The 19835-nt window shown below is 32.0% G+C and overlaps 2 protein-coding genes across 2 annotated transcripts; both read left to right on the top strand.

Annotated features, from left to right (window-relative positions):
* Positions 1–541: 541 nt before the first annotated feature.
* Positions 542–4748, top strand: LOC100798534 (protein YIP4a). The gene is made up of 3 exons (XM_003541777.5): positions 542–1162; positions 4049–4123; positions 4282–4748. The coding sequence occupies exons 1-3, from the start codon at positions 674–676 to the stop codon at positions 4540–4542; spliced, it is 825 nt and encodes a 274-aa protein (XP_003541825.1). The 5' UTR covers positions 542–673; the 3' UTR covers positions 4543–4748.
* Positions 4749–16218: 11470 nt separating this feature from the next.
* On the top strand, positions 16219–18807 carry LOC100813109 (AAA-ATPase At5g57480). The gene has a single exon (XM_003541729.5). It carries the CDS (start codon positions 16678–16680, stop codon positions 18217–18219), a length of 1542 nt encoding a protein of 513 aa, XP_003541777.1. The 5' UTR covers positions 16219–16677; the 3' UTR covers positions 18220–18807.
* The last annotated feature ends 1028 nt before the right edge of the window (positions 18808–19835 follow it).

A 19835-nucleotide genomic window follows, 5' to 3' on the forward strand; every position in this document is an offset into this window, starting at 1 on the left:
TTTTTATAGTTTGTATTATACCCTTAAGATAGATGAAAAGAAATGGAGAAAGTGGCTTTTTTTCTAATGCTATTGATATTTATAAGAGCTAGGCAAATGTTAAATTGGTGGTTTGATTCTTTTGAAAGCGTTAAATAAAAATTATAAGTAGAATATTTATTTATTATTAAAAATGTAGTAGTAATTTAATGTTTTTATAAGTATATGAAGAAAAGTGTTTGACTGTTTGAGATAAGAGACTTTATGGAATTCAAGTTTTTTTTTAATGAAAATTAGTTATTAATAAAGGTTTTTCAATAAAAATTAATTATTAGTAAAGTCAGTTGATATTAATATATAAAAAATATTTTATCGTTATAGTAAAAATATTTTATTATATTATAATTATTTGTAGTATTGGAAAAAAAATCATTTTTATCCTAAAAATAATAATAAAATATTTTATTATTAGATCTCTATTTTCTGCACGTTAAATTAAATCTGAATAAATTAATCTAAATACGCATCAAATCAAATGCATAATAAAATTCCTTAGAATTGAAAAAGAAAAAAGAAAAGTGAGGAATATAATAATAGTTTATATGAACAGCACGCAAGGTTGATTAAGGAGACGAAAGGAAGAAGTGAAGTGCAGTGATCATTTTGTTGTTGGGTGTGAGTCTTGGGTGTGAAAATGTCGCACAGCGATACCATACCCCTTCACCCATCTTCCCAATCCGACATCGACGAGATCGAGAACCTCATCAATGCCAGCGTTCACCAATCAGTCCCTTCGGCGAGACCCCCCAGTCCCCCACGCGCCTCCATCCCCGTCTCCGTCTCCGTCTCCACTGCCCCTTCCCCCTTCATCTCTTCCAACCTCCCTCCGCCCCCTCCCCTCCCCAAATCCTCCGTCTCCGCCGTCACTCCGTCCCCACCTCCGCCTCGCCCCGGCATCGCCACCTCCGGGTTCGGTCCCGCCCCCAACACGCTCACCGAGCCCGTCTGGGACACCGTGAAGCGCGATCTCTCGAGAATCGTGAGCAATCTGAAGCTCGTTGTGTTCCCCAACCCTTACCGTGAGGACCCCGGTAAGGCCCTCCGGGATTGGGATCTGTGGGGCCCATTCTTCTTCATTGTCTTCCTCGGCCTCACCCTCTCTTGGTCTGCCTCTGTCAAAAAGGTATTAGGTTTTTCATTTCGGATAGCAAATCTTACATTCCTGATCTATTGTTAGAATTTGTCGATCTGCATCACTCAGCTGACCTGCTGTTAGGTTTTGACCTTGTTAGCGGTTAGTTCAGCTGAAATTTCTCTGGTTGTTAATAATCCTAGGTTAGAAACTTAAAATTCACTTAGGAGTTTCACATTGTGCTTGATCTTGATCGTTACTGATTGTGAATGTGTGGGGTCTTTCCTTAATGCGGTGCGCGATTGTATATGTATGGTAGAAACGTAAAATGAACAGAGTGAGTAAATGTATTCGTACATGCTTAATTGCTGTTTCTGATCTGGTTATGTTTGGTTTCTTTGCTGTACTTTGCTTGTTTCTTTTTGTTACATTATTTCTGCATTACATTACAGAATTCGATGGTGATTTATCCTTTCAAATTAGGTTGATGGTTCTGATTCTGCCTGTTAGGATTCATGGTGGCATGGGCTTGACATTTTTGCCAACCAGCATTTATGTCCGTCAGTTTGCTGCACATGTACTACCTATGTCATGTGGAGCACCATTTCTACCAAGTGTTTTTCCTAAATCATTCTGCTTGAAGTTTCCAAATTATATATTGTTAATCATGGTAGTAAAATGGGATTCAAATCATGAACCAGCACGCCTATTTTTTCGAAACGTGAATCGAATCGTATCATGAATCATAACTCTAGGAACATTTTAACATAAATAAAAATATGAAAAATCTCGCTCTCTCTCTCTCTCTGTGTATATATATATATATAAGCTTCAAAATAATTTTTTTTATTTCCAAAATATTTTGATTAGAAAATAAAACTTGATTATAATAAAAATAGATTTGACTATTTTTTTTTTCTATATGTTGATTAAAAGAGATTAGAGAGTCACATAAATTAAAGGGTCCAATAACTGATGGTCTTTGTCGTGGAACTAAAACACAAAAGTTGCTTAAGTGAAAAAAAAAAAAGAGTAGTCTGTTGTTTAGGGTTAGGGTTATGAATTGCAACATCTCTCTTCTCTGATCCACTAGCAGCAAGTGCAGCCGTGAGTAGAACAGAAGGTATAGAACTGCAGTGTGATGTGTTTTGCATTCTCTGGCTGCCATTTTCTGTGATTTTTGGCCACAAAAAGCACCACTCCAACCATGATGGTCAGGTGTGACATGACAGCCCTTGGACGGCAAGGTGCTGCAACCTGCTGTCGAAGAATTGCAAGATTCGTGTGCAAGATGTGATTAAGGCATGATTCATTTGTGATTCACACAATTCATGTGCGATTCAGGCACAAAATTGATTCAATCCACAATTTGTATTGCCAAGCTGAAGAATCATATTGTATTGTATTGCACGAATCATACAATACTGATAACCATATTGTTAATTATCCTCAGTTTCATCTCATCACATATAGAATTGAATTTCTTGCTGGGATTGTCCTAAATTTGTGTTTTGGCATTTGGTTCTTTATATATTGTCAACATTTAATATATATTGATTATCTATCCATGTTTGTGTTTATAGCATTGGGATTGGAATATTGGAACATATCAATTTTTAAAATGGAGAAGTAAAAGCCTTGTTTTCTTTTTTATCGTCTGCATATGCATTAATTTTAGTTTATATTGTATCTGATTGACTGAAATGTAACATGGACCATGTTCTTTGTCTCAGTGTTGATTTTTTTTAAGTGATTTTTGAGACTTGTATTTTAATTCTGGAAGATTTGTTGTATTTTTTAATCTTTTATAAAAATTTGTCTTACTTTAAATTCCTTCAAGTTTGCAAACTTATTTGAAGTTTGCATTTTTCAATCTCTTGCAAAGATACAAGTTATCTAAGTGCATGCCATTTCTTTTTCTATTTTTTCATAAACAATCAACTGCAAGTACTCAGAGTGAGAATTGTCATTTGAAATTCCCCAAAGAGCTGAGATACTCATAGCTTTGGGTTACTGAGCTTTCCAGGGAGCAAATGGCATGGAAGCTGGCAGTTAACTTTGTATCAGGGGTTCAAATTTCTTTGTCCACTCCCTCAGTCCTTTTTTGTACTATGTTCTACTCCTAATTGCATCTTTCAACAGAATCTATCTCTTCTCCATGACATAGTAATCAAATAGGGTGCTACAGAGGGATAGTGGAGCAGCCTTTTGCCACTATGGAATTAAAGTGGAGTTGTTTTCATTAGTGGCCAAAATAGTGCCTTTTCGTGCACTATAGTGGCACTACCATGATATAGGCTTCAAAAACCGATTTCTACCCTGGAAAATCATTGGGTTTTTTTGGGTAAAATATTTCTCAAAAAGTTACTTCTGTTTTGACCTCTATTCCTTCACACATTATTGGACTATTTTTTATCCTATGTTGCATTCTTTCTTCTTCCTTTAGACTACACATTCTACTAAAAAAAATTAGTATTTAATTTGTTATGTTCTTTTTCTATTAATTTCACCATCATCTTTCATTTTTTGGCTTCATTACTATATTCTTATTGCTCCTAGATTGATGGTTACTGTGTTTGTAAACTAAATATTATCTGGGGTTAAAATTTCTTAGTCCACTACTTGTTCCTTTGTACCATATTCTACTCACTTTGGTGGCTCTCTAGTCTATACTCTTTTTTTTGCCTGCATAGTAGTTTGCATGATGAGTGAGTCTTGGTGCAATGGTAAGGTTGCTGCCTGGTGACCTAGAGACTATTATGGGTTTGAATCCCCTAGAAATAGACTCGGAAATAAGGTTGTGTACATCTACCTTCCCCAAACCTCACCAGGTGGGAACCTTGTGTACTGGATTTTGTAGTTTGCATGTGTTGTATAATTAAGTGAATTTGGTGAATGCCATTTTTTCTAACATCTTTCTATCTGACTGTGTCTCAGTCTGAGGTTTTTGCTGTTGCATTTGCTTTACTTGCTGCTGGCGCTGTAATTTTGACATTGAATGTACTTCTTCTGGTAATAGCCTCTTTCTCTCTCTCTTCATCTACTCATATTTTGAGTGCCGAACTTTTTGTGTGATGCTGAAGGGTGGTGGACCTGACCATTCTCAAAAGTATACTTTGATGAATGAGGCCAAATATTTGACTGTCTTCATCATCTCTTCAAAATTTCAGGGTGGACACATTATTTTCTTTCAGAGTCTGAGTCTGTTGGGTTATTGCTTGTTCCCTCTGGACGTTGGTGCATTAATTTGTATGTTGAAGGACAATGTCATTGTGAAAGTGGTTGTGGTGTGTGTGACATTGGCTTGGAGCTCTTGGGCTGCATATCCTTTCATGAGTTCTGCAGTCAGCCCCAGGAGAAAAGCTCTTGCACTATACCCAGTTTTTCTCATGTATGTATCTGTTGGTTTTCTCATCATTGCCATTGACTAAATGCATCAATGCTTCTGATTTCTTTATTTCGATAACCACTTGGAATCTTCATCTAAATAGGAATTTTTGTTTAATGATCAACCTTTTCTTTTTAATTCATTTCTACCCCTCCTTTTTTTCTGTTTAAAATTTGGTTAGATATATTTGAAGACAGACAGTTGTATAATATTACGTGGAAAGTATACGGTGGGATCAAACTTGCTACATAAGTATTGTTTTTCTCTTTCTATTATGTATTATTTAATGTGTGAATGTGAATACTGATAGGATTGAAGGACCCAAAGAAAGAAAGGAATTGAACAAATGGATTATTTTATTTTTTGGGGAAATTACAGTCACACCCCTTATGTTAGGGGTCTAATGAGCGCACACCTTGATTTATATAACCACATAAGAATACAAGTGAGGTTTCTGTTTACGGAATATATATATATATATATATATATATATATATATATATATATATATATATATATATATATATATGTGGTGTTATACTGTATTTGTATATAAATTATGGGAGGGTGTGTAGGACAAAAAAAGGAGGGATATTGAGTGGGATTTTATTAAACCTTAAAGCATGAGTGCAATATGCGTTTTTTTTTTTTTATTTTCTTAGCGTCATGCTGACAACTTTGCAAAATATGTAATACTCCTATAAACATATCACCTCACATTTTAATAGTTTTCATTTTATTATATTTGGCTGCATCTGTTTGTACCCTTGTTCTTTGATTCTACCACTTAAAAAAATACTTGAGATGTAAGGCATTAATGGATGCTTAGAAGGAGTTTTCAACTTTTCGGATAGTGTTTACTTCCATGGATTTCAATTTAATATTTTGTTGCATGGACCGCACGGATGACTGCTAATTCGCTTAATAACGTTTCCAAACTTGACGAGTGGCCGAACTCTGTGCTGGAGTTAAGTGCATATTAAATTCAGTTAAATGTTGCTTAATAGTCAACAAAATTGTTTTATCACTCATTGGAATATGACTGAGTAATGTCGCAGAAATGGAGAGAAAAAATAGGTGAGAAATGGAAAATAGTGTTTAGTAGAGAGAAAAAAAAAACGGAGCAAAATAAAATAAAAAAAGTGTGGGTCTTGCATTTTTTTATCTCCCTGCAAAACACTGATAATGAGCAATGATCAGCGAAGTGAGTGATATTTTGTGGCTGTTTTTAAGCATTAAGAACTTTATTTTATTGGTGGTTTTAAACAAACTGCAAATAATTGATTTTCAGAGTATATAATTGATTACCACAACAAAAAAAAAATGTCTTTTTAAATAAAGAAAAACAATGGACTTTTTGTGTATGATAATTGATTGTCCGACTATTTATTAATTTTTTCTTATTTCTCTAAAGTTAAATACTCATATTTTTACGTTATTTCTATTCATTTTATTTCTTTCTTTCTCTATTTTTATCCATATTATTTTCCTTCCTATCAAACTGTAAGTGTCTATACCAAAAAGTACAGTGTAAGTTCTCAACCTGTGTCAATCCTGCTGCGATTTGTGTTCTGCTGAAGCCTGAAGGGGATTTGGGCTCAGTCTGAGTAGTAGTCCAAAAGATGTGCGATTCTTTCTACCATTTTTGTTCATTAAAACAATAAATTTTTGTTAAGATTCAGATTACGGGTGTATTTTTCAGATGAAATTAAGGGTGAACATATTTTTACTTGTGCACTGAATAAACAATTCATTTTTTACCTCATAAAGTTAATGGAGTCATTGATGGGATGTACAACATCAGTAGTTTTATTTCACTGGGTAGGGTTTAGTTATATGGGTCACATAATCACATCATATATATTTAGTTAAAAAACAAATTTTCAATAATGTTATTTGATACGAGATTTTTTTTTCAATTCCCATTTAATGTTCTCTGTCTCTTTTTACCCCTTCACAATACTAAAAGAGCTTAGCATGTGATACTATTCTTCAACGGTCTCTCGATTGATAAGAAAAAGTGAAAAAAATATGATTACTTTTTTATAGGATAAACTTTAGATACAGTATTTTAATATTTTGAACTAGAATTAGATTTTTATTTTAAAAAATTGAACAACAAAAAACTGACATAAAAAAGTTTAATGATTTATCTCTATTTATTATTAATTTTTAGAGTATAAATGTAAGAACACACTTTTACTTGAATATTTTAAACTTATTTTTTAAGAATTTTTTTTATTAGTTTACCTAAAATGAATGACGGCATCCTCCATCAATACATTGATCTTATCCGAACTGCTCCAGGGTACAGCTCTTTTGTGACAACTGGGTTTCAATTATTGATTAACCTAAAAGAATCAAGGTGGGACACTTGGACATATATTTCCTTTCACCTCATATATATAAATAAAAAATAATTAATTTCACACTAATTAAAAAAATTAATTGATATTATTATTTAATTTTTTAATCTCAAATAAAAAATAAAACTTTTTTTAAAATATTTTTCATTAGAATTTACTATTATGAATAAAAATGAGTTATTTAAAATAAAATAAAATAAAATAATTTTTTTTATAAATAATAACATTAAATATAACAAAATTAATTAAACTTACTTATATTTAAATTTAGCATATAATATATTTTTTTATACATGAAACCATATAAGAAATATCTATTTAAGAAATAGTGGTGTACATAATATTACTCTATTAGCAATGACTTGGCAACTCAAATTCCCAAAGTAAATAGGTGAGTCCTTTGATTTGGCCAATCATAACAGATTTGTTGCTTCGCCAGCACACTGTGAGCCAACAAATTGTTACATGGTTCGTGTTGCTTCTTTCTTGATCTAGTAGTGGTTGCTTTAAAATGAGAACCCATTTGCAATGCAATTCCTTAGTCACGTCCTATCCGACAATAATAATATACATGTTGGAATCTCGTAACCGAAAAAGCTCAGAAAAGCTTAAATAATTAGGATTAGTAGGTTAAGATTGAGACATTAGAGCATTCATTGTTTCCCTATATATAGATTGGTGACGCTGTTAGTGTATAGACTAGTTGCCCTATCCTTTCAACAGTTACTACTAATATTTACTCATTTCACTTTTGATTGCAACTTAGAAAAAAAAAGTGGCGAGGGACACCAACAAATCATTGTATAGCTAATAGCTATAGCCAGGGTATTTTTCATCTTTGTTGTATGTGATTATGAATAAATTTAAGATGATACTGGGTTAGTTCTTAGACACTTTAGTTCATAATGAACATCAAAAGAAGGTACGGATCGCGCGTCTTTCTTTCCTCTCCAATTATAATTTGTATTCTCTTATCCCAAATTATAAGATTATATTTACAAATTTATTTATTATTTTTTATAAGATTTTTTTAAAATTTTAGATATGTTAATTATTTTTTTATATATATCTTTACTTAATTATTTTTTCTCCAAACATTAATGAGAATAAGTAATTAAGTGGATAGAAAAAGAAAAAAAAAGAAAAATTTAATGATTATAATATAATTAATTGACAAATTTAATATAATTAATCAAATTAACAATTTTTATTAAAAGACTTAAATTAATTGAAATAATCTTATAATTAGATACATAAATAATATGTGATACTAGGGATCAAATCAAATGAATAGGATCCCTTGTTTTAGCATGGCCATCGATTGTCTCTATTCTTTCCCATAGATGAACGTTCCAATTTCTAGTCTCATCTATATGTGCATGGTCGTGGATAGAAATTGAACACGCCATAAATCCAATTTTTTACGATAAGCCTTCCATCCTATATAAGTTCGTATGTAGGGTCAAATAATATATATTTAGTTGGCTTGTAGTATAGATTCTTCTTATGGTATCATCATTTCACTTGCTTAACCTAGCTAAGTACGTAGCTATACGCAGTTTGATAAGACCGAATTTCAACGGATACTAGGGAGAAAAACTTGTGAGCTTAATTACTTTGAATCATAAAGAGGCTGAGAGAGACGTATATTTACCAAAAGGGTACGTACATGCCAACAAAAATTATTTTGTAAGAATCATACTCATGAATGTAAGTTCCATTCAAATTCATTGTAAGAATTTTGTGGGCGAACAATTTGTATCTCTATTCTGGTAATAGTGAGTTCCAGGACAAACTTACCAAAATTTTCTTTAATTAATGAAAAAAAAAAAACTCAAAAGGGTACGTACATGAAGTTTCTTACTAACTAAATTTCTCATTCATTTAACCAATAAGAACAATAACGAGGGATATTGGGTGGTCCAACCTCGAACTTATCATAAAAAATTCCAGATTGACAAATCTTCTAGATTATTACTTGTTTTCTTTTGAAGTTTAATATTTTGACGAAAGTGTACAAGGAAAGAACCAAATTAAGATAATTATAGTTTGAAATTAAGTTTTTGGCAACATTCTGTAAAGTCGTACTTTCAAATATTAAAGTTTTTATATCTTTCATTGTTTTTCGTTTGTTGTTAAAATTAAGTGAAAAAAATAATAATTTGGAAACAGTACATGTTTATTAAGACAATAACATTAAACTATTTACTTAAGAAACATAACTAGTTATCACTTATACTTGTTGGTAAAAGTAAAATATAAAAAACTAGGTCAATTTCTAAGAGAGAATAACAATCAGTTGAAGTTTCATACAGAAGTTCATTCCTTTCGTTTTCGGTTAGTTTCTAAATTAATTTTTTGGTCAAACCAAAGCAAGTCATTCATTACCATTCAACACAAATTTACTTTCGGACGATATCAAGAGCATCTCTAAAGTAAGAGAGAATGGAAGGTGACTAAAATTCTTCAAAAATAAAATAAAAGGAACAAACAGGTAATTTATCCTTACAATCTTATCCTTCTTATTATTCGTCAATAATGAAAGGCAATGAAAAACACGGAAGTGAAATTTTCTAAGTTTTGGTTTAAAAAGGTGTATTTAGCTTTGTCTACTTTCAAGTGTATATGTTAACATATTGTAAGAGGATTAAAATTTAAAACAAGTTAATTAGCCACACTTAAGATCGGGTCATGTGAGTTGCAGTGTAAATTGTTTGATTTCAACTCCTTGCATTTCAATAATGGAAAATCTGGAATTTTGGATAAGGGCATATTTCCTTTCACGTGTGTTAAAACAACAAGCACAAAAAACTTTATATTGTCAATTTAAGTTTTCTTGTCATGGAGATGCCTCTCGTGGCAACACATTTTTAGAGGGACCAATTAAGCTGGGAATACCGTAGTCAAACACGGTTTAGTTCATTTTTTTTTTCCTACAAGCATGATATATATAGGTTCAATTGTGTTCCTATTCCTACATGGCTCCTGGTTTTGACTAAATATTTAGGCCCAAATAGTCAAATATTTTTCTATTATTACAATTAATTTTGAAATTTATCAGCAAAAGAAATTATTAAAACTATAGAAATAGGTACGTCAACGTTTTGATTCAATGTATCATCGGTGTTAATCATAAAACTGTTTGATTTTGCGTAGGAATGAACAAATTGTACGGTGCAAAGAACTGATGAGACGCAAGCAACTCATGACTGCGTGACTGTGGTCTCTGTTCTGGTTTTACGTGATGGTGAAATTTGTACGGCAATAAGAGATATGGCAGAGACATAGAAAGAGTTTGCTTTGCGTAATGGGTGACCTTTTAACCTTACTTGCACCTGTGCTTCGTGAAACAACAAACTCACCCATGATCTTGCCAAATAATATTAATTATTATTTTTTATAATATTAATAATAGATAATAAAATTTATAAATAAATTAATAATAATATAATATTAGTTTTTATAAAATTATTATTATTTATTTATTTATTTATTATCTTTTTTAATATGTTTAAAACAACTTAAAATGTTATTATTTTGAAATTGAAGAATACCAATTTACCATTCAACGATGGGTCAGAGCCTATCAGATAAACAAAGCCCAAAAATGATTCTTATCTCCACAATCTTCAAGATTAAACTAATTTACGTATAGGGTACAGTGCTTATCAGTAACAATTAATAGCATTAACTAGGCGCTTGGAACTCTGCGATTCAGAGTGGTCACTTCACTTCTCTGCAAAACCCAAACAAAATTAGACAAGTGATTCTATGATTGATCCTTAATTGTACCTTCCGATAAGTTTTGTAAAGTGTTGATTTATGATACATTTCTCAAAAATTACTACTTTTTAAAATACTAGTATTTAATTGTCATACAATTTTTAATCTCATACGGTATAAAATAACAAATGAGAGAAAATTGCTCTGTCAATGATGACTATGGTTTTCTCACAAATCACAATTACGCATGCTAAATTGTCTAATGAGATAACTCATTTTATAGTTAGTTTGATTAGAATACGGGCACACCTTAACTATTAAGTGAGCAATGATCATTCACATCAAGAATTCAATAATAAATACTAGTACCTATTATCTTCTTTAAAAAATGCCTATTTTCATAAAAAATGGCATAATATTAATTTCTACAACCGATATTATTTAATTTCACCAACTCAATATTCAAATACTTGACTAAATAAATACTATCGTAACTAAAATGGCATAATAATGACAGATATGATAATAAAAGTAAATAACTAATACATAGTATATCATAAAGATATAATATTTAGTTTCACCAACTCAATATTCAAAGACTTGTTTAAATATAGGCGTGACGAAAGAAAAAAAGTTAAAAGATAACATAACACGTTCGATTCACTACAATTTATAAGAACGATAGTCTATTTTAATGCAACCAAATATTGAGAGACAGCATAACACGATCAATTCAATTTATAGAGAAAATATCTATTTAATACAGCTAGCAAGTTGGCCATTTTTTACTCTGTCCCCCTTTTTTTTCCCAGTCTTTACTCCTACAAGTCTATCCAAAAAATTATTGTATAATCCAGAATTATGTCATCCTAATCAATCTTTATCCATTACATTATCAAGTATTTTTTTCATAAATTAAAAAATATAATTACATATTTCATAAAAAATAGTTGAAATCACATAATCTTATAACATATATACATTAGTTTCTCCGGCCCCACAGCAGATTCCAATGAATGGAAATGAAGTGCATTGTGCATTTTTGCACGTTTTTGGATAAGCGTATAAAGTGAGAAAATAGAGTACAACAGGATTCTGGACTGTAAGATTCGATAAAGTATACTCGATTGTTCTCCCTAGGCAAAGTACCCTCTCTCTTAATTATCAATTCAAATTACACCTTTTGCCCACGCTCCTGCCATACCTTTTTCACTTGTTTATCCATATTATTTATCAGTATCTCTACCTCTAAATGCAGGATTTTGATCACTATTGTTGGTTTAAAGTGCACTGTTTCAAATGAAAAACATGCCTTTTGGTTGTACTCTTCTTTGGACTGAACTTCTCATAGTTAATCATTCAGAAATTATTGTTTCTTTTTCTACCGATTACAAAATTATCGTTTAAATCAATTTGATGAATGATGAATAGTACTCCTACCATCCCATTTTAATTGTTCCAAAATATTTGATATTGTAATTTTATAATATAATATTAATTATTTTGTTTTGTTTGTATCTCTTATAATATTAATAGTGGATGACAAAATTTATAAATAAAGTAATGATAATATAAAATTAATTTTATAAAATTACTATTCTTTCATTTATTTATTATTTTTCTTAATATGTATAAAACAATTTAGGATGATTATTATTTGAAAACGAAGAGAGTACTACTTTTGTTTAGGAAAAATAACTAGTACATGTAAACTGAAATGTTTGTATTTTTAACAGTGTGATATTTGCACTCTATTTTTATTTTTACTTGTTTTTATCACAACACTTTACTTATCATATCTTTTACTTTTTTTCTCTTATTTTTCTTTTTCTTCTGATATTTTTACAGTCTATTTATATTGGTCTTCCTTCCACCTCTTATAATGAAAAATGAGGTTTACATTCATCAATTTTCTTTATTTTATTAAGTTCGTTTTGCAAAGACATAAGCTCGTGCTTATGCTTTTTGTACAGTACATTTACATGTGTGTTTCGGATGGCAGCACGGTTAAGTAAAATCATGGCCGATCCTATGGTGGACTAAAACAACACATTGTTACTTCTAAAAATTCAGTCACACCACTATTTTTGCTTTCAAAATCGATTACATGTTGTATCCAAACACTACATGTCTTTTGATAATCAATTCATGGTGGATAAATAGTCACTTTTATCTTTTAATGTGTAATTTACTAACAAATGCATTTTTGAAAAATAAAAATATAAAATTTAGTCCTTAAAAATATAAAAAGTGCGACAAATATATTTGACCGTTAACTTCAGTTCATCACAATTAATAAAATAACCTACGTGACATGGAAGGACAAATTTATCACTAAAATGATTGTCAACGTGGATTGCCAACATAAGGGCATACTTGTCATAATATTTTTTTTATTTTTCATTTTCCTACTCTGTTGATAAATGCGTCCCTGAAATATGAAAATGCAAAATTTAATACCAGAAAGTATAAAAAGTGCGACAAATATATCCGGACGTTAATAATAGATTGTGAATAATTATTATTATTATTATTATTATTATTATTATTATTATTATTATTATTATTATTATTATTATTATTATTATTATTATTATTATTATGTGTTTGTAATTTACTACTCTTATTTGATTAGTACTTATGCAATATGTTTTTAAAATGGCCTTTTAATATATATATATATATATATATATATATATATATATATATATTATTTTGATTTCCTTGTCAAACTTTAATCTTTGCTGTTAAAAAAAAACTTTATCTTATATCTTATAATTTTATCAAATTTTTATTAAATTTCTCACTTTTAATCTTTAAAATTATTTCATATCTCAATTTCAATTTAAGTATTCTTATATTTAGATTGAAAATAATATGTTGAGAATTTTGAGTAGAAAAAACACAACCGGTCGTGGGACCAAATTTATTTATTTTAAAAAATAATTTAATAAACTATTCTTTTTTTAAAAAAAAAAAGTTTCTCAAAATTTAAACTAGATAAAGCTAAAGTGGAATTATAAGTCTTTTTTTTAATCAATAAAATGTATATATATACCTCAAATATGAAAGAATCCATTGGATAAATCTTATATTTTTTCACTCGAGACAACACTTATTATACATAATATGAATGAAATAAAAATGGTTACTAACAAATAAATAATCCAAATAAATTTTAAAAAAATATAATAATGTTCAAACTAATACAAAGGTTAACTTAAACAAAACAAAAAAAAACTAATAGAGAGGTTTATTTTTTTCCTTTAGAACGTAAAGTTGTATTTCTTGCGGACTGCAACGACCTTGCATTTCATTTGGCATACTGTGGTAGAATATGTAATAAAGATTAATAATTAATTGAAGAAATACAAAATTTCAAGAAATAAAATACTTTCATTTTTTAAAATGGCAACTCAATTTTTTATATCATAAAACTAAAGAAATTTATTTTATTTTGAAAAATAAGTAGTTATATTGATTAATTAAAAAACTAATTAGCAATTTGATAGATGGATAAATAGATAGATAGTATAAGAGTTCAAATATTAAGTTGTATTTTATTATTTTTTTAATTCATTTTTTCCTAACTTCTCTCTTATACAATTTATTATTAACGTCTGAATATATTTGTCGCATTTTTTTATACTTTCGAGAACTAAATTTTATATTTTTATCTTTCACGAACACATTTGTTAACAGAGTAGGAAGACGAAAAGTCAAAAAAAATATTATGACAAATATGCCCATACGCTGACAATCCACATTGAGAATCATTTCAGTGACAAATTTATTCTTCCGTACCATGTAGACTATTTTATTAATAGTGACGGATGAAAGTTAACAACTGAATATATTTATCGCACTTTTTACACTTTCAATGATTAAATTTTATATTTTCATATTTTAGGAACGCATTTGTCAACGAATTATACATTAAGAAACAAAAGTAAACTATTTACCCTTCGTGTGATTGAGTACATGCAAAATCGTGATGAGTGATTAGAAATCATGTAAAAAGGGTAGTTTTATATTCATCATGAAATTAAAATTGATTTTTCCTCATCTTACTGCCATTCGAAATATATATTTATTAGGTTCTTCGATGCGTCTTGGATGGTGAAAATTAATTTGATGTATCATTCAGTCATATATTTTTTTAAATATATTTTTTATTCTTGTAAATTTATGTTTGGTTTTTGTAAAAAATAATTTTTATTTTTAGTTTCAGTAAGTTTGGATTTTTTTTTAATTTTAATCTCTTTAAGATTTCATTCTTTAGTCTTTAAGAATTGAAATGGAAAAAACATAAACTTATAACAAGAAATAAAAAGGAACAAAATAACTTATGTGGACTAAAAGTGAAAAGATACAAACTTACAAGGATTAAAAATTAATAAACTAATCTATAGAGATTAAAATTGAAAAAATATGAGCTTACATAAACTAAAAACATATTTAAATCTATATTTTTTTTTATCATATTATTAGTATAAAATATTCATCAATTCTATTATGATCAATCGCCAATCAAAAACTTAATAATCTTCATGAAATTCCCTCTTTCTAATCACATTTTTTTTATTCATAAAACTTAAAAACAGAATCTAGTATTGTTTAGACTAATGAATTGTTGGTATATCATTAAATAACATAAAGTAAAATATTTTTTTCTTGAAAATTGTTATATGAAAGTGAAGCACCCGAATTTTTTTCTTAACTAAAGGAATTGAGATAAGAAAATTATTAGTCGAACGATAATGTCAATTTTATTTTTTTTATGAATGATAGTTTGATAAAAAAATAATAACTCAACACTATTAGTGACTTTTTGTTTTAAAAAAGAAAGAGGTCTAGAAAGAGAAGGAAAGAAGTGTTTTAATGCTACGAATGAGGTTGGCAGTTTGGACCCATTGTGGATTGGAAAATTGTAATAACATGAGATTAAACAAACCCCAGTTTTATGCTCCCAAAATGGCCTCGAATTTGATTGTAGGAGAGCTGGCCAGCGAATCCCTCTATGTTGATGCCCTCAATTAACTATTTCCCCAATCTTTTCTCAACTGACAAGTGAGCAAGAGTGTGGTGGGGTCATATTACCTTCCAAATTTCAATCAATTCTTCTGCTAGATAGGGGCCCCAATATTCTTATGCGTCTCCGTTCCTCCTTTGTTTAGAGTGGCAATGATAACATTTTAAAACTAAATTCACACAGATAGATGGATTAACTGGTTGAACGAATTGAAATAAAATCCCACACTTCCAATTCTGAACCCCCTTTTCCACTGAGGCACAATAATTAAAGTGCAAGCCTCCGCGAATTTACTATACCCCAAATCCAATGGCACATGATTTTCTCGGTTTTACTACTAATTAATTCCTGCAAAACACACATGCACATATGACATATCCCTATCAGCACCAGGTACGTAGGTAAGACTAGGAGTAAGTTTTGAAATAATAATAACAACAACAATCTTCTTCTGTTTTCTGGTTTCTAATTATGTGAACTTTTTTTAACCCACGCTGGTTATAGATGATGTTTTATTTATTTACATCACTGCAAACCAGCTGTAAAACCTTCCCTTTCCAACTTAGTTGTTGATTGTCCAATTGCAAAAAGATATGGAAACGGGGCATTCTGATAGCATTTCAGAATCATGGTCAGCCATCCATCCATCTGTGGCAGCAACAGCAGCAAAGTTGAAAATAAAATTTCCACATTAGTGTAAAGGGAAAAAAAAAGAAAGAATCCTTTGAAAAGGTGTGTAGTGTAGCGTAAACACACACACACACACACTGGCTGGCTGGCTCTCAAGTCCAGCACCAAACCCAATGGATTAGGCCCCATCTCTGATTTGTGATTTGTTCCCAAAACCTTTTTGTTTGTTTCTTCCACACCCTCTCTCGGTACTTATTTGAGTTATAATCCCCTCTCTTTGGCCCACCCACAAACAAACCTTTTCTTCTCAGTTCTCCCCCATTCCCATTCACTCTCTATAAATACACCCTACACCATTTCCATTAAATTACAACAACTTTTCCCAACCTCACATCTCTCTTTTTTTCTTGTCTTATACTTAAAAAGAATGAATGAATACTGGACCTCGTTGGCGTCACTTCTGGGTGTGTTTGCCTTCTGCCAAACCATCCTCCAAGCAGTGTTCCCACCGGAGCTCCGCTTCGCTTCCGTGAAGCTCTTCTACCGTATCTTCCACTGCTTCTCCTCCTACTGCTACTTCGACATAACGGAGATCGACGGCGTCAACACCAACGAGCTCTACAACGCCGTCCAGCTCTACCTGAGCTCCTCCGTCTCCATCACCGGTAACCGCCTCAGCCTCACACGCGCCGTCAACTCCTCGGGCTTCACCTTCGGGCTGGCCAACAATGACAGCATCGTCGACACCTTCAATGGCGTGAACGTGCTGTGGGAGCACGTGGTGACGCAGCGGCAGGCCCAGACCTTCTCGTGGCGCCCACTCCCCGACGAGAAGCGTGGCTTCACGCTCCGGATCAAGAAGAAGGACAAGTCCTTCATCCTAAACTCCTACCTGGATTACATTATGGAGAGAGCCAGCGACATTCGGAGGAACAATCAGGATCGGCTCCTCTACACGAATTCCAGGGGTGGCTCCCTGGACTCCCGGGGCCACCCTTGGGAATCTGTGCCCTTCAAGCACCCCAGCACCTTTGACACATTGGCTATGGACCCTCACAAGAAGAAAGAAATCATGGAGGATCTTCTGGACTTCGCCAATGGACAATCTTTTTACCATAAAACCGGTAGGGCTTGGAAGAGAGGCTACCTTCTATATGGCCCTCCAGGTACTGGCAAGTCAAGCATGATCGCCGCCATGGCCAATTTTCTCGGTTATGATATTTACGATCTTGAGCTCACTGAGGTGCATAACAACTCTGAACTCAGGAAGCTTCTCATGAAAACCAGCTCCAAGTCGATAATAGTCATTGAAGATATTGATTGCTCCATCAACCTCACCGGTAGAAAGAACAATAACGGTTCTGTTTCTGTTTCTGCTTCGAGGAGTTACTATGATTCCGAGATACGAGCAGGTGGTGGTTGTGGTGAGGAGGGTGGGAATAATATTACTCTGTCTGGGTTGCTGAATTTTACTGATGGCTTGTGGTCTTGTTGTGGAAGTGAGAGGATTTTTGTGTTTACCACCAACCACATTGAGAAGCTTGACCCGGCTCTGCTGCGGAGTGGGAGAATGGATATGCATATTTTCATGAGTTACTGTTCGTTCCCGGCGCTGAAGATTCTGCTGAAGAATTACTTGGGGTGTGAAGCGTGTGAGCTTGAGGAATCGATTTTGAAGCAGCTGGAGGAGGTTGTCGACGTGGCGCGGATGACTCCGGCCGATATCAGCGAGGTCTTGATCAAGAACAGACGCAAGAAGGAGAAGGCGGTGGAGGAGTTGTTTGAGACGTTGAAGCTGAGAGCGGAGATGAATGAGAAGAGTGGTGTTTTGAGGGGAAAAAATGTGGTTGAAGAGGAGGAAGAAGAGGAAGAGCAAGAGAAGAGGGCTTTGGACAGTGAGAGTCCTAAGCAGGAGTCAGAGATTGAGGACAATTGCAAGGAGGAGGAGGAAGAAAAGAAGATCAAGTGATATATAGTGATGTGATAATAATGTTGTTTGTTCCCCCGTCCAATGGAGAGAATGGATCCTATCCAAGTGTAGTACTCGATCATCATCAACAATTTTTTTTACGGGGGATATCAGATATGACTTGTGAGATACAGGGGAAGAGGCTAGGGGGGCTACCAATTTTAAAAACATGTCACATACTTGTGTCTCTTTTAGTTTTGAATAATGGACTCCTTTATTGTTAGATATGTAGGGAAAGTTTATTTGCATCGTGATTATGTAGTTTAAGATTTGTTCCCTTTAGTACATTTTGTTTTGGCTCCGGGTAGGACTTTACACCCTGACATGCTTTGGGAGCCAGCTGGGATGTTGGTGAACACTTGGGTGCACATGGCATGGGAAAGGTTGGTGTCTTGATGGGACGTGTAGGGGAATATTGGTAATAAGTAGGGTAGGACTATTACCTAATGCCAATTTGAATCATACAATGAAGATGAGGGCTGTTTGGGTTGTGCCTTCAGATTATCCTTGTTCTAAGCGATTTGTGACGCTGCCTATTTTTAAATTCTAAGTTATATAAACTTGTTTTTGAACTGGTTATGATGTAATCATCATATGACAATGTTATGATATAAAATTGGTCATGATGTAATCATCATGACACAGTTTCACAGTCAGTAAAATTGGAATTAATTTAACAAACCCGTGTATCAATAATTTCAAATTATATAGGTTAAAATGACACATAAGTTACTTCTATATGCTTCAACTGAAAGATTTCAATAGATATAAGGCGATTTGGATCTTTCTAACCTAATAAAACTTAATATTTTAACAATTAACATTTGTTTATAAAAAAAAGTAAAAGACTTTAATTAAGTGCATGTTGGAATCACTCTTATGCCAAATTCCAACCTATGTTTTGAGAAACACGACCTTCATGCTTTTACGATGAAGTGACTTTGAGCTTCGCATTGTTACAAGTCCACCACAAAAACACACATGTATTAAAGCAATCATCCACTTAGGGTTTAGTTTGGTGGCATTCTACTTGATTTGTTCTAATTAAGGACGTAGAAGTGCCTTGGTTGTTTACTAGTGTGGGTCTATGAGTAGGATTTTTAGAGTTGGTGTCGATTTTTGTGTAATCTTACTCCACATGTTGATTCGATGCGGCTCTTTAAGATTTGATCATATCCCTTTTATTATTACAAACATCATATCATGATCCAATTTTTTTGATATTTCTCTAGAATTTTTACCAAGACTGATTCAGTGTAGTCTTGAGATTGATTGTATCCCTTTCTTCTTATTTGTCAATGATTCCTCCTAGATTTGTTCCTTTGTTTTTACAACTTTTAGTGTGGTTTCTGCACGAATCTCACTTAACTATCATCCACGAACTTAAATAATCATTTTGCTACCATCATCCTTCTCTACTAGTCAAGTCTCCAGTGTAGTGTAACAGTGTGTTGCTCCTAACGGTGATCATATTTCCCACAATTAAAATAGATACACAAAAAGTTTTACAATTTAATTCTACAAAATTCAATTAGTTCAAACTTTGATATTAAGAATTTCTTAAGGTCAACATCTATATATGATTTATCTGTACATGAGTGGTAGGGAAATATTCC

This window comes from Glycine max, chromosome 13, assembly GCF_000004515.6.
Source record: "Glycine max cultivar Williams 82 chromosome 13, Glycine_max_v4.0, whole genome shotgun sequence".
NCBI classification, from domain to species: domain Eukaryota; kingdom Viridiplantae; phylum Streptophyta; class Magnoliopsida; order Fabales; family Fabaceae; genus Glycine; species Glycine max.

Excerpts from the sequence above, each read along its gene's own strand:
- LOC100798534 (XM_003541777.5), top strand. The coding sequence starts at position 674 with ATGTCGCACAGCGATACCATACCCCTTCACCCATCTTCCCAATCCGAC. Across the intron at positions 1,163-4,048 it reads GGTCTGCCTCTGTCAAAAAG|TCTGAGGTTTTTGCTGTTGC; the intron begins GTATTAGGTTTT and ends ACTGTGTCTCAG. Across the intron at positions 4,124-4,281 it reads CATTGAATGTACTTCTTCTG|GGTGGACACATTATTTTCTT; the intron begins GTAATAGCCTCT and ends TCAAAATTTCAG.
- LOC100813109 (XM_003541729.5), top strand. The coding sequence starts at position 16,678 with ATGAATGAATACTGGACCTCGTTGGCGTCACTTCTGGGTGTGTTTGCC.